Source organism: Lithobates pipiens, unplaced genomic scaffold (assembly GCF_037356315.1).
Source record: "Lithobates pipiens isolate NorthernLeopardFrog02 unplaced genomic scaffold, aLitPip1_a1.2 Scaffold_28, whole genome shotgun sequence".
Lineage (NCBI taxonomy): Eukaryota > Metazoa > Chordata > Amphibia > Anura > Ranidae > Lithobates > Lithobates pipiens.
The window spans coordinates 189,077,445-189,092,748 of record NW_027507789.1 but is presented as its reverse complement, the minus strand read 5'-3'; the positions used below and the strand labels follow the sequence as shown (position 1 = coordinate 189,092,748).

At 43.9% G+C, this 15,304-nt stretch overlaps 1 protein-coding gene across 1 annotated transcript in view; it reads left to right on the top strand.

Annotated features, from left to right (window-relative positions):
- The first annotated feature begins 1,702 nt into the window (after positions 1-1,702).
- The window catches only part of SMARCD2 (SWI/SNF related BAF chromatin remodeling complex subunit D2), an 85,429-nt gene continuing 71,827 nt past the window's right edge, over positions 1,703-15,304 (top strand). Inside the window, exon 1 of the mRNA XM_077460167.1 lies at positions 1,703-2,438. Within this exon, the coding sequence (XP_077316293.1) occupies positions 2,337-2,438 (102 nt within the window). The 5' untranslated portion in view covers positions 1,703-2,336. The remainder of the gene's footprint in view (positions 2,439-15,304) is intronic.

Here is a 15,304-nt window from a genome sequence, read left to right as displayed (position 1 = left end):
ATTGACCAATAACAATAAATAAATAAATAATTGACCAATAACAATAAATAAAAATAAATAATAATTGGCCAATAAATAAATAAAAATAAATAATAATTGACCAATAACAAAAACAATTAATAAATAAAAATAAATAATAATTGACCAATAACAATAAATAAATAAATAATAATTGACCAATAACAATAAATAAAAATAAATAATAATTGGCCAATAAATAAATATAAATAATAATTGACCAATAACAATAAATAAATAAATAATAATTGACCAATAACAATAAATAAAAATAAATAAATAATTGACCAATAACAATAAAAATAAATAATTGACCAATAACAATAAATAAAAATAAATAATAATTGACCAATAAATAAAAATAAATAATAATTGACCAATAACATAAATAAAAATAAATAATAATTGACTGATAAAAAAATAAAAATAAATAATAATTGACCAATAAATAAATAAAAATAAATAATAATTGACCAATAACAATAAAATAATAATTGACCAATAAATAAATAAATAATAAATTGACCAATAACACTAAATTAATAAAAATAAATAATAATTGACCAATAAATAATAATTGACCAATACCAATAAATAAATAATAATTGTCCAATAAATAAATAAAAATAAATAATAATTGACCAATAACAATACATAATAATTGACCAATAACAAAAACAATAAATAAAAATAGCAATTGACCAATAAATAAATAAAAATAAATAATAATTGAACAATAAATAAAAAAATAATAATTGACCAATAACACTAAATAAAAACAAATAATAATTGACCAACAACACTAAATTAATAAAAACAAATAATAATTGACCAATAAATAAATAAAAAATAATAATTGGCCAATAACAAAAATAAAATAAAAAAATAATTGACCAATAACAATAAATAAAAATAATAATTAATCAATAAATAAAAATAAATAATAATTGATCAATAAATAACAATTGACCAGCAACAATAAATAAATAAATATTGTTATTTACTAAATCCGCGGCACATTAAAAATAGACTTACAAATTCCTGCAAAGTGTCATAATATGGCAATATTATAATTGTAATTTCCCAGTGTTAAAAATCACTTACTTGCAAAGACAATACTGCAAAAAAAAAAAGATAAAAAAAATAAAAAAAAAAGATTCTTCCACATTCTGACCCCTATAGTATTTTATTACAGTGAGTGTCAGAATGTATGTGGAACACACAACACACACACACAACACACACAACACACAGCGCACACACCTCTCCTCTTCCAGCAATCAGGAGCAGCACTAGTAGAGAGGTGAGGTCAGGAGCAGATCAAAGTCTGCTGAGCACATGGAGCAGAAATCAGGGAAGGAGCAGAGAAGGGGGTGAGAGGGAAGGGGTGAGGGGGCAGCGCAGGGAGGGTGAGGGGGCAGCGCAGGGAGGGAGGGGTGACAGATAACACAGAACACACACAAGACAACCAGAGGCAGAAGGAAATGCAGGGAAAGGAGGGAGGCAGAAGATGAGTGGAGGGGGAGGGGGGGGGGGGGCAGATGAAAGCCTTCACAGATGACAGATGACTTGAGCAAGAAGAGGGCAGACACAGGAGGGGAGGGGGTAGGTGTGGCAGAAATAGGGAGGGGTGGAGAGAGGGCTGGGTAAGATGAAAGAACACAGTGAGAGAGGAGGTGACCAAGGGGAGGGTGACACTAAAAGAGGGAGGAGAGAGATAAGGAAAGGAGGAGAGGGAGGGCAGAGATGAGATGGGAGGTTTGTTGCAAAACAGCTCTCTGGAAGTGATGACACCAACAGAAAAACCTTCCAATAACTTCCTATGAAAGCAACAGCAGTAAGGAAGAAACTGCACTGCACAAGTTTCCCAGTGGTTGTGGTGGGGGGGTGGGGGGGGAGCTGCACTGCACATAGACACGGGAGGAGGGTGCAGGGTATGAGAAGAGACCTGATCTCTACAGGAGATACATATAGGAAGTGGCTGAACTGAGAAGAAGAGAAAGGACTTGCACAAAGGTTACACATCGGAGGTGCTTGGACCCAGGACTGACTTACAGGACAGGCTGGACTGACCTATACACAGAACTTGGATTACTCATTTGATCAGAAGGTAGTAGTAGTAATAGTAGTAGTTACACACTGTGTGTAGGGGGAAGTTCCAGGAAGAAGAGAAGGGTGCCAGCATTACACCCAACACAAAAGTTGCAGAAAAGGAGAGGAGTTGAGGGGTCTACCCTGAGATCTCCAACACTTCCAGGACTTTCACCAAAGGTGACCAAGAAGCCCATTGGCAGGAGGAGCGCCCCTTTATTACCTCAATGTCCACAAGGGGTGGTCTGCCTCTCCCTCTTGGAAACCAAATGCATATGATGAGAGGACCAAATCCGGGTTTATACCGACCGCCGCCTGGACCTTATCAGGTAATCTGCAGATTGTACCATCGTTATTAATCATTACTATTCAGATTGCACCGATATCTGCCGAATAATGTAAGGCGCTATAACAATAAATATATAGGAGGTTCCAATGAGATTCTTATCCCAAACCTTCTATTTGTACTTATAGGACAAGCTTATTATTTCTAATGCTCTGCAATATGCCGGTAATAATTACCCCGAATTTATATTTATTTACATCCAATGTGTTATCTATTTCTTTCTTTATTTTTTTTACCAATGACGTGTGTGAGCAAAAATATCTTCATTATTTTTCAATTGCAAATTATTTCCAAGAATTGTTTTATATAAAGCATATAAAGCAAATATGTAGACCTGCGCTGACATTTGGACCTGCATGTCCACAGTTTATACAGAAAATGCATGAATATTAACCGCTTGCCGACCAGCCGTCGCCATTATACTGCGGCAAGGTCCCGCAAATCGCCAAAAGCTGTACGTCGGCTCAGGGAATCGCTATTGCGAGAGCTCCCATTGGCCAGCGGGGGGGGGGGGGGGAGGAACCAATTATGGGGTCTGGCAGACTCGATGTCCACCGGTCACCCACGATCCTTCCCCACAGTGACAGAACGGGGATCTGCCTGTGTAAACAAGACCGATCTCCGTTCTGACAGCAGGGATCACACAGATCCTGTCTTTCTGCTGAGCAGGAATAGAGATTTTTGTGCTTCCTCAGTCACACCGCCCCCCATACAGTTAGAAAACACAAACAGGACACACATTTAACCCTTTGATCGTCCCTAAAGTTAACCCCTTCCCTGCCAGTGTCATTAGTACAATGTTGGGGCATATTTTTAGCACTGATCACTGTAATAATGCCACTGGTTCCCAAAAAGGCGTCAAAAATGACAGTATGTGGGTGGTCCGGAAGTATTAAATGTGCCTAGCGTTTATAAGCGTTCAACAGCGTTCAGCGTTTTTGTGCTTGGAATTCCCACTCTTGAATGCGATTTTAGGGTGTTTCCAAAAACTGACTATAAACTCCTGTGATGATAAACTGCTAAAAACATCCATGTGTGCATGTAGACAGGATAACATAGAGGGGAGTTTAAGGGCAGAAAAAAAAAAAAGAAAGACACTTAAACTCACAAAAAACTTAAGTTTAACAGCAGCAGTGTGCATGAGGCCTAACACTCACTAAACTATTGTAGATCAAGCCCTGATCTAACTAATCTTTTTTTTTTTTTGTACAGAGGTTTCCCTCTAGGCCACATGTGTCAAACACAATGCCCATCATGTGGCCCTCGCCAGGGCCACACGACGGGCCCCGGCGAGGGCCACACTCATGGTGGAGGTGAGATGTGGACAGCCTGTAACAGAGAGCCGAACCCTGCACTCTGTGCATAGCACACCCCTAAACCCTGCACTCTGTATGTAGCCCACTCCTCAACACTGCGCTCTGCATACAGACCACCCCTGAACTCGGCACTCTGTACATAGCACACCCCTGAACTCTGCGCTCTGTATGTAGCCCACTCCTCAACAGCACACTCTGCACACAGACCACCCTTAAACTCTACACTCTGTACATAGGCCACCCCTGAACTCGGCATTCTGTACATAGGGCACCCCTGAACACTGCACTCTGTACAAAGCACACCTTTGAACTCTGTACACAGTGCACCCCTGAACGCTGCACTCTGTACACAGTGCACCCCTGAATGCTGCACTCTGTATGTAGCCCACTCCTCAACACCACACTCTGTACATAGGGCACCCCTGAACTCTGCATTCTGTATATATGGCACCCCTGAACTCTGTCTGCATTCTGTACATATGGCACCCCTGAACTCTGCACTCTGTACACAGTGCACCCCTGAACTCTGCACCCTGTATGTAGCCCACTCCTCAGACCACACCTGAACTCTACACTCTGTACATAGGGCACCCCTGAATGCTGCACTCTGTACAAAGCACACCCCTGAACTCTGCACTCAGTACATAGAGCATCCCTGAACTTGGCACTCTGTACAAAGCACACCCCTGTACTCTGCACTCTGTACAAAGCACACCCCTGAACTCTGCACTCTGTATGCAGTCCACTCCTCAACACTGTACTCTGCATGAAGCACACCCCTGAACTCGGCACTCTGTACACAGCGCACCCCTGAACTCTGTACATAGCGCACCCCTGAACTCTGCACTCTGTACATAGCGCACCCCTGAACTCTGCACTCTGTACATAGTGCACCCCTGAATTCAGCACTCTGTACATAACACACCCCTGAACACTGCACTCTGTACATAGTGCACCCCAAACTCTGCCATTATATCCATCATTATACTGTCAGTCGAGGGCAAAGTGAGTGGCTAATCACAACAATCACATGATTGGGATCTGGTTTTACCAGCTCACAATCATTAGTATGAGACTGGGAGCTGTCACTGACAGCTCGGTCTCAGTGCTGGGAGTATGCCATCAAGCACACATCCAGCACAAACACAGGAACACATATATGCAGCACCCAGGAATAAAGCCCACTCCCTGGACAATGTATATATGTGTTACACGGTTGTAAACAGGTTAAAGGTGCCTCCACACCAGGTGTGACCGCTATTCCAGTGCAAAACACACCATAAGACAAGGTAAAATGCCTCGTCTCATACCTGTCCAGTTCACACCACAGTGTATGCAGTGCTGTGTACAGGAATACAGTATGAGGCAAACCATCACCTTGCATCACGCAGTGGCCAATACAACATAATGAAATGTTACCGTCTAATGTTTCAATAAACGTTTAAGAAAACAAATTTGTAAATGTGGCAGTCACCCCATTACATCCTGGAATGCAGCGCCTGGTGTGAATATACCCTCATGAGAAAGGTTATGTAAGATTTTAGGGATTGGGTTTACATATACAATATATTGAAAATGAATCTTTCCTTTCTTGATTCTATTAACCAGCTACAGTATCTCACATTTTTGTAAATATTTTATTCTATCTTTCCATGTGACAACACTGAAGAAATGACACTTTGCTACAATGTAAAGTAGTGAGTGTACAGCTTGTATAACAGTGTACATTTTATGTCCCCTCAAAATAACTCAGCACACAGCCATTAATGTCTAAACTGCTGGCAACAAAAGTGAGTACACCCCTAAGTGAAAATGTCCAAATTGGGCCCAAAGTGTCAATATTTTGTGTGGCCACCATTATTTTCCAGCATTGCTTTAATCCTCTTGGGCGTGGAGTTCACCAGAGCTTCACAGGTTGTTAGTGGAGTCCTCTTCTACTCCTCCATGACAACATCACGGAGCTGGTGAATGTTAGAGACCTTGAGCTCCTCCACCTTCCATTTGAGGATGCCTCACAGATGCTCAGTAGGGTTTAGGTCTGGAGACATGCTTGGCCAGTCCATCACCTTTACTCTCAGCTTCTTTAGCAAGGCAGTGGTCATCTTGGAGGTGTGTTTGGGGTCGTTATGTTGGAATACTTCCCTGCAGCCCAGTCTCCGAAGGGAGGGGATTATTCTCTGATTCAGTATGGCACAGTAAATTGTTGGCATTCATGGTTCCCTCAATGAACTGTAGCTCCCCAGTACTGGAAGCACTCATGCAGCCCCAGACCATGACACTCTCACCACCATGCTTGACTGTGGGCAAGACACACTTGTCATTGTACTCCTCACCTGGTTTCCACCACATGCTTGACACCATCTGAACCAAATAAGTTTATCTTGGTCATCAGACCACAAGACATGGTTCCAGTGATCCATGTCCTTAGTCTGCTTGTCTTCAGCAAACTGTTTGCGGGCTTTCTTGTGCATCATCTTTAGAAGAGGCTTCCTTCTGGGATGACAGCCATGCAGACCAATTTGATGCAGTGTGTGGCCCATAGTCTCAGCACTGACAGGCTGACCCCCCCACCCTTTCAACCTCTGCAGCAAGGTTGGCAGCACTCATACGTCTATTTCCCAAAGACAACCTCTGGAAATGACACGGAGCATGTGCCCTCAACTTCTTTGGTCAACCATGGCGAGGCCTATTCTGAGTGCAACCTGTCCTGTATGGTCTTTGTCACCGTGCAGCAGCTCAGTTTCAGGGTCTTGGCAATCTTCTTATAGCCTAGGCCAGTGATGGTGAACCTTGGCACCCCAGATGTTTTGAAACTACATTTCCTATGATGCTCAACTACACTGCAGTGTGGTTGAGCATCATGGGGATTGTAGTACCAAAACAGCTGGGGTACCAAGGTTCGCCATCACTGGCCTAGGCCATCTTTATGTAGAGCAACAATTATTTTTTTCAGATCTTTAGAAAGTTCTTTGCCATGAAGTTCCATGCTGAACTTTCCAGTGACCAGTATGAGAGAGTTTCACACCTGAGACCTTGTAACGCTAACGAGTCACATGACACCGGGGAGGGAAAATGGCTAATAGGGCCCAATTTCGATATTTTCACTTAGGGGTGTAATCACTTATGTTGCCAGCCATTTAGACATTAATGGCTTTGTGTTGAGTTATTTTGAGGGGACAGCAAATTTACACTGTTATACAAGCTGTACACTCACTACTTTACATTGTAGCAAAGTGTCATTTCTTCAGTGTTGTCACATGAAAAAGATATAATAAAATATTTACAAAAATTTGAGAGGTGTACTCACTTCTGTGAGATACTGTATATTAGAGCTGCACAATTAATCGTCAAGAATCGTTATCGTGATCTTGACTAAAGCGTTTCCCAATTCTTTCAATAATTCTCTCTGCTCTTCTGAAGCCACAGCCCTCAAAAGAAAGGAAGAGAAAAACTGGGCAGTCTGCCAAGAATCAAAACATTCTTTATCAGTTGAAGTATAAACTTTGTAACAATTTGTCAATGGAATAGCCTTTGTGTGTAAGGGCCGGTTCACACAGTGAGGCGCGGCGAGGCGTCTCCGACTTGCCTCGCCGCGACCTGCGGGGACCTCAGCGGCGACTTGCAGAGGACTTCTGTATAGAAGTCAATGCAAGTCGCCCCCGAAGTCGCCCCGAAGTAGTACAGGAACCTTTTTTCTGAGTCGGAGCGACTCGAGTCGCTCCTCTCAGAACGGTTCCATTGTACAGAACGGGGGCGACTTGCGGGAGCGAGGCGAGGCGAGCCGTGTCGCCTCGCATCGCCTCGCTGTGTGAACCGGCCCTTAGTGAAAAAAAGTTTAAAGGGGTTGTAAAGTAAAATTTTTTATTTTTTTAAAATAACAAACATGTTATACTTACCTCCACTCTGCAGCTCGTTTTGCACAGAGTGGCCCCAAACCTGCTCTTCTGGGGTCCCTCGGCGGCTGTCTCTGCTTCCTCCCGCAGGTGCTTCTCACGTTAATGCGAGCTCCCTCGCATTGGTGAGAAGCACCTGCGGGCGCGCTCCCGTGATACAGCCGGCGGCTATAGCCGCTCGCTGTATCATAAGGCCCCGCCCCCCCGGCGCGCTGCGTCATTGGATGTGATTGACAGCAGCGCGAGCCAATGGCTGCGCTGCTTTCAATCAATCCACTCCAGCCAATCAGCGGCCAGGCTGAGCAGCAAAGAGGACGGCGGGGGCGAGCGCGGGATTTTCAAAGGGGTCAGGTAAGTAAAACGGGGGGACTGGGGGCGCCGGCAGTGTCAGATGTTTTTTCACCTTAATGCATAGAATGTATTAAGTTGAAAAAATATTTACCTTTACAACCCCTTTAACCACTTAAAGTGGTTGTAAACCCTTACAAACTACTTTGACCTTCAGGTAAGCCTAGATTAAGGCTTACCTGTAGGTCCAAGAAATATCTCCTAAACCTATACTGTTTAGGAGATATTTACAAAAAGACAGGCACCGCTGTTGCCGTGGACAGCGGCGCACAGGCGCACTGAGCAGGCCGCAGATCACGGCGATATGCCGCTCGTGTCGGCTCCTGTACGCATGCGCGGGAGTGACGTCATCGCAGCTCCGGCGAATCACTGGTAAGTTATTCATAATGAGCTAGTATGCTATGCATACTAGCTCATTATGCCTTTGCCTTGCAGGTTGCATTTTATTTATTTATTTTTTAAATAGCCTTTACTTCCTCTTTAACCACTTGGGATCCGCGCTATTGCAAAATGACGGCAATAGCGCGGACCCACATTTTCGGGACTACGTCTATTGACGTAGTCCCGGTTACGAGCGGCCTGCGCGCCCCCTGAGGGGCGCGCGCGGCGCGCTCTGTGATCGGCGAGTCCGTGAGACTCGCCTGATCACCGATCCGTGTAAGGGGTCGATCCCGACCCCTTATCACGTGATCAGCTGTCAGCCAATGACAGCTGATCATGTGATAAAACGGAGCCGGTAATCGGCTAGTATTCCTCCTCGCGCTGACAGCGCGAGGAGAAAAAAAAAAAGCCGATCGCCGGCGGCCGTGTTCGGGACATCAGTCCCGATCACGGCCAGCAATTTAAAAGGACACCTGCCCCCTGCCAGTGCCCACCTGCCACCCGCAGTGCCATCCTGAAATAAAGTAAGTGCCCCCCTGTCAGTGCCACCCAGCAGTGCCCATAGTGCCCACAGTGCCACCCAGCAGTGCCCACAGTGCCACCCAGCAGTGCCCACAGTGCCACCCACAGTGCCACCCAGCAGTGCCACCCACAGTGCCACCCAAAATCTGCCTCAGGTGCTGCACCCCAGTGCCGCCCATCAGTGCCCAGCAGTGCCGCCCATCAGTGCCCAGCAGTGCCGCCCATCAGTGCCCAGCAGTGCCACCTATCAGAGCCACCTATCAGTGCCACCTATCAGTGCCCATCAGTCCCATCTATCTGTGGTACCTATCAGTGCCCATCCGTGCCACCCATCCGTGCCACTTATCCGTGCCACCCATCCGTGCCATCTTATCTGTGCCCATCTTTGCCCATCAGTGCCGCCTTATCTGTGCCCATCGGTGCCGCCTTATCTGTGCCTATTAGTGCCGCCTTAACTATGCCTATCAGTGCCCACCAGTGCAGCCTATCAGTGCCCACCAATGCAGCCCATCAGTGCCCACCAATGCAGCCCATCAGTGCCCACCAATGCAGCCTATCAGTGCCGCCTAATCAGCGCACTTCAATGAAGGAGAAAAATGACCCGTTTGCAAAATTTTATAACAAACTATTAAAACATGATTTTTTTTTTTTTTTTTTTTTGCATCTTTTTTTGTTTGTTTAGCAAAAAATAAAACTCCGAGCTGTAACTAAATACCACCAAAAGAAAGCTCTATTTGTGGGAAAAAAATGATAAAAAATTCATTTGGGTACAGTGTTGTATGACCGCGTAATTGTCACTCAAAGTGCATCAGCGCTGAAAGCTGAAAATTGGTCTGGGACTGAGGGGGGTTTAAGTGCCCAGTAAGCAAGTGGTTAAACAATAAACCTTTTTCTGACATTTGTTGGTTTCAAGTTAAAATTGTTTTTTTTTTTTTGCTATAAAATTACTTGTAACTCCCAAACATTATATTTTTTTAGTAGACACCCTAGAGAATAAAATGGTGGTTGTTGCAATAGTTTGTCACACTGTATTTGCGCAGCAGTCTCTCAAATGCAATTTTTTTTTAAATAATTACTTTAATGAAAAAAAAAAAAACTAACCAGTAAAGTTTTTTTTTTTTTTTTTTTTGTATAATGTGAAAGATTTTACGTTGCGAGAATCGTGATCTTTTTAGTCTAAGTAAAAAAATTGTGATTCTCATTTTGTCCAGAATCGTGCAGCTCTACTGTATATACAACAATCCTAATGTATTATCTCTGTATAGCTCTATGAAACAGAACCAATCTATATTTTCAATTTTCAGCCTATAGTGGCGTGACGGGAAGTGTCCAGTTGTTGAATATGTAGCCTTTGAGGGAGGATTATCCTAAAACCAAAAGCTAGAAGCTAACACATTGATTTGACTGGGGAGCAGTGGTACTAAGCAGGCCTTTGTTTGATGCGTGTGTCTGAACTTGCCTTGGCAGGTTTGGGATGTTGTAATGGACTGCAGACAGACTCTGAAGCGGCAAAGTAGTCAAAATAACTATATACCTTTCTACCTCTCCTAATTAACGCTACAGAGTATTATAAGGGGATTTGTAACTTGGGGTAAAGAAAAGAAAAAACAACTTAACATTTAGATTTTTTTTTCTGTTGTAAATAATTAGTTATTAATTTGCATTAAGATTATAAGCATACAGTTGAAATACATATATAGGAACTGTCTTATCTGACAAAAGGTTAGTACTCTGTACAGCCAATCTAATGATCCAGGCTCCCCTAATGTCGCGTACACAGCACCGGACTTTCCGTCAGAAAAGGTTCCGATGGAATCATTCCGTCGGATAATCCAATCATGTGTGGGCTTCATCTGACTTTTTTCTTCAAAAATTCTGACGGACCTAGAAATAGAACATGTACCAAATCTGTCTGACGGAATCACTTTCTATCGGGAAAACCATTTGTCAGTATGCTGGTCCGAATACGACGCAAGGGCAGCTATTGACTACTGGCTATTGAACTTCCTTTACTAGTCCCATCATCATGTTCAAAACAAATGGACTTTGGTGTGATCTTGTGTGGGCAAGTCCATTCGGTCAGAAATCCGTCGGACCGGAAAGTCCGGTCGTGTGTACGCGGCATGACAGGTACAGGTAAGTTATGTCCCTTTCCTCCAAAAGCTTGATCACTGACCCACCCTCACCCTACTGACTGTACAATGGAGTAGCATTACCCCACTCAGGAAGTAATCTGTCTGCTCCTCTATCCAGTCAGCAGACTGCCAGGATTAGATTGACAGCACTCTGAATGATAGTTTAGTTAATCCCCCCCACCCCCTTCGAGACTAACAAAGGACATACTCGGATACTTATACAAACTTTATTTAAAAAAATACATTTAAAGAGGAACTGCAGTCTGCTTTCATAATTTGTAATAAAAACATCTTTGCCATTCTGAAGCTTCCCTCCAACCACTTTGCATATTATTTTATAGATACTGTGATTCTGTATTTTCCACATATGCTGCAGAAATCTCTCTAGACTAAGTCTGGCTGCAACAATTCTAACCGGGGGCAGCTGAATCTGCTGCCTGTTCACTTTCTGGATTAAGGCTCCATGCACACTGAAGCTCAAAAAAGCTATTTCTGGACGCCAGATTGCTGGCAGAAAACGCTGGTTGAAAAACCTGCTTTTAACAGCGTTTTATACTAGCGTTAATGAGCGTTTTACAGCGTTAGCGTTAATGGGCGTTTTTTATAAAAATACACAGAGGACACTCCAAAAATCCCACAATGCATTGAAAAATAGAATGCCGAACACTAATGAATGAGCGTTAATGAGCGTTAATGAGCGTTTGTCGTTTTTTGCCGCTGAAAAACGGCACTTTGAACGCGAATTTCTGGCGTTCAGAAAAAAGCCCATAAACTCCACTGCTCATTAAAGCTGAAAAACGTCCATGTGTGCATGGACACATAGGCTAACATAGAGTGGAGTTTATGGGCTTTTACAAAAAACGCCCAAACTCCAATAAACTGCAGTTTATCAGCTTCAGTGTGCATGGAGCCTTACACAGACACACCTTCAGCTCTGCAGCTCTCATTGGCCCTCTTATGACTCACCCCCCTCTCTTCCTGGCAAACACTCACGAGAGTGAGAGAGAGAGAGCTGTGCGTGATGCCATAAGCCTAGGCTTATTACCAGAGAAGAAACAGGAAGTGGGCTGTATAAGATATTTACTGGCAGTAAAGAAAATGCCGTGTACACACAGCCAGACTTTGACAGCAAAGGTCCGACGGAGCGAATCCAGTGGACAATTCGATCGTGTGTGGGCTTCATCGGACCTTTGCGTCAAAAAATCAGGGGGACTTTAGATTTAGAACATGTTTCAAATTTTTTCCGATGGACTCGAGTCTGGTCGAAAAATCTGTTCGTCTGTATGCTAGACCGACAGGCGAAAACCGACGCTAGGGCAGCTATTGGCTACTTGCTATGAACTTCCTTATTCTAGTCCGGTCATACGTCATCACAGTCGAATCCGTTGGAATTTGGTGTGATTGTGTGTGGCCAAGTCCGTTCATTCGAGAAGACCGTCGGGCCTAGTCTGCCGGAAAGTCCGGTCACGTGTACGCGGCATTAGTGCCAGTTCACACCAGTGCGTGGTGCGAGATTGCATGTGATTCGCACCGCACTGCAGTCAAAATCACATGCGATGGTATGGCTGATATCACATCGCATTCAGACCAAATTCCCACAGGACCCTTTTTTTCACCAGAATCAGATCACATGGATGTTCACACCCATGTGATCCGATTTATGTCCGAACCGTCAGTTCGCAGTGCGATATGTGAGTTGAAATGGGGGTGTCATTAACAATGTATTGACACTCCTGGCAGTTCGCATATGGCAGCGTGAACTGCTGTTCGAGTCGGGTGCGATGCGGGAAACCGCAGTGGATTCGCAGGGTTCCTGCGTCGCACAAGTGTGAACCGAGCTTTACTATCCAAAGTTAAAACAAGGGCAGAAGATTTAATAGATGGAAAAAATTACTGAAGGTCCACTTTAACCATTTGACCACTGGGCACTTAAAGCCCCTTTCTAACCAGACCAATTTTCAGCTTTCGGTGCTCTCACACTTTGAATGACAATTACTCAGTCATGCAACACTGTACCTATATGAAATGTTTGTCCTTTTTTTCACACAAATAGAGCTTTCTTTTGGTGGTATTTAATCACCGCTAGGTTTTTTTTTTTTTGTGCTATAAATCAAAAAAGACTGTTAAAGTGTATTGGCGAGTATTGGCGCGTTGCAGAGTATTGCAGAGTATTGGCAGAGTATTGGCAGAGTATTGGCAGAGTATTGGCAGAGTATTGCAGAGTATGGCAGAGTATTGTCACAGAGCAGCGCTGTTGGCACTACACATCCAGCCCATAGCGCTGCCATCTCTCCCCCTCTCCCCTCGCACTGTACCGATCGGTACAGAGAGGGGAGGGAGGAACCGGCGTCATGTCATGTCACGTCAATTGACAGAGCGATCGCGCGGTAAACAGCCGCTACCATCGGCCTTTTACTGCAATTCTGTGATTAACCAATATCTAGTTAATACATTGATTTTAAACTAAAATGGAGGTATGGCCAAAGCTTTTCTGGCTATACTTATCTTCTCTTTCATAGGGGTGCCCTCCTGTGACCCATAACCAGCCGACGGTACGCTAATGACTGCTGTCAGCTGATGTCACAGAGCCGCTCCAGGCTCTGGAAGGATCCTAACCAAATTGTTGGGATCCACCTATCTGCCTAATTGGCTGCTGGCTCTGACTCTCAACTGACAGTCACTGCTCTCCACTATGAGAAGATCGAAAACAAAGTGATCAGTGAGCATGTGATTGCTCAGTTCTTGGGCTTTGAGCCTATGTTCTATCGATGTGTGCCCTCCATCGAAAAGTAAATAAATAAAAAAACATACATACATACATACATACATACATACATATCCGCCTCTATGCTGCAGCATCAGTGTGATGCTGCAGCTGTCCCTTGCAGGTGTTCTGTCGATATATGCCCGCCATCGAAAAAGTGCCCACGCATGCGCAGAACGGAAGAACACTCCAGCTGAGTTGCCGATCAGCTGGAGTAACGTCACCATAGCGCATGCGCACATCACAGGAGCGTTTTTTTTTTCGACGGGCAATACCATTTCTAGGGCAAAATTGAAAGCGATGCAAAGAGCGGAGGGACACGGTAGATTTCAAATTGTGCCTTGCTGTAAACCTGTGGGGCAACAGCGAGGCACAATATGACAAATACGGTGTCCCTCCGCTCTTTACATAAACTTGTACCTGAAAAATTGCATCTCCTGTCGAAAAAACGCTCCTGCGATGTGCGCATTTACTATGGGGCATCACTCCAGCTGATCGGCAACTCAGCTGGAGTGCCCTTCCGTGCGTGGGCACTTTTTGACGGTGGGCACATATCGACAGAAAACCTGCAAGGGACAGCTGCAGCATCACACTGATGCTGCAGCATAGAGGCGAGTATGTTTTTTTTTTTTTTTTTTTTTTTTTTTTTTAACCCTACACGTCTTCTTTATGTCCAGCGTGAGTAGAAAAACAAGCTAACTAGCACAAGGAGGACCTGTATTGTAAATTGGAAAAAAAAGACTACAATTTGATTAAGAGCCTAGCTATATTATGAAAAGGTTAAAATTTTCGAATATTAGAAAATGTACTCATGTTTTGTAAGCGTTGAATTCTGTATACCAGAAAGTGCCGTGCGACTCGCGCATGCACAGTAGGAAAACCACTTGTGAAGCCTGAAGGCTTCCCTTAGTTCAAATTGCGGTGCCTGCACCCGATCTGGTTGGACGGATCGGCCTCAGGGGGTGGGGGGGGGGGGCAACATTGCGGGCTCCCTGGACAGGTAAGTGTCCTTATTAAAAGTCAGTGGCTACAGTGTTTAAAAAAAAAAAATTTTGGGTGGAATTTGGCTTTAAACTGATCCAGTGAAGTGAAGAGAGTCAGTACAGTGGGCCTTTGAGAGCGGCAAGTTAAGGTCCCCTATGTTATGCAATGGATATACATGATTTACATTGCTCATATAGTAGCTAATATGACCTCCCGGCACTGAAGGCTGAGATTTCACTTATTTAATGCTTCTCTCTGGCTCAAAACCAAAGCTCTCATATGACTATCTCATGACACAGGACAGGACAGGGTAGGGCCACCCACACAATTAACATGTTCTATGCTGAAAAGACAAACGCTCTGCGTCTCCAAAAGTGCATTGCCAATAAAAGTGTATTTCTGCAATGGTGTGTGCAGCTTTACTCTAACGCGTTCTGGTACAGTGACACTGGACTTTTCTCTAACTTTAGTGAAAGAGGTGTTATGTGTAACAGACGTTACCCAGA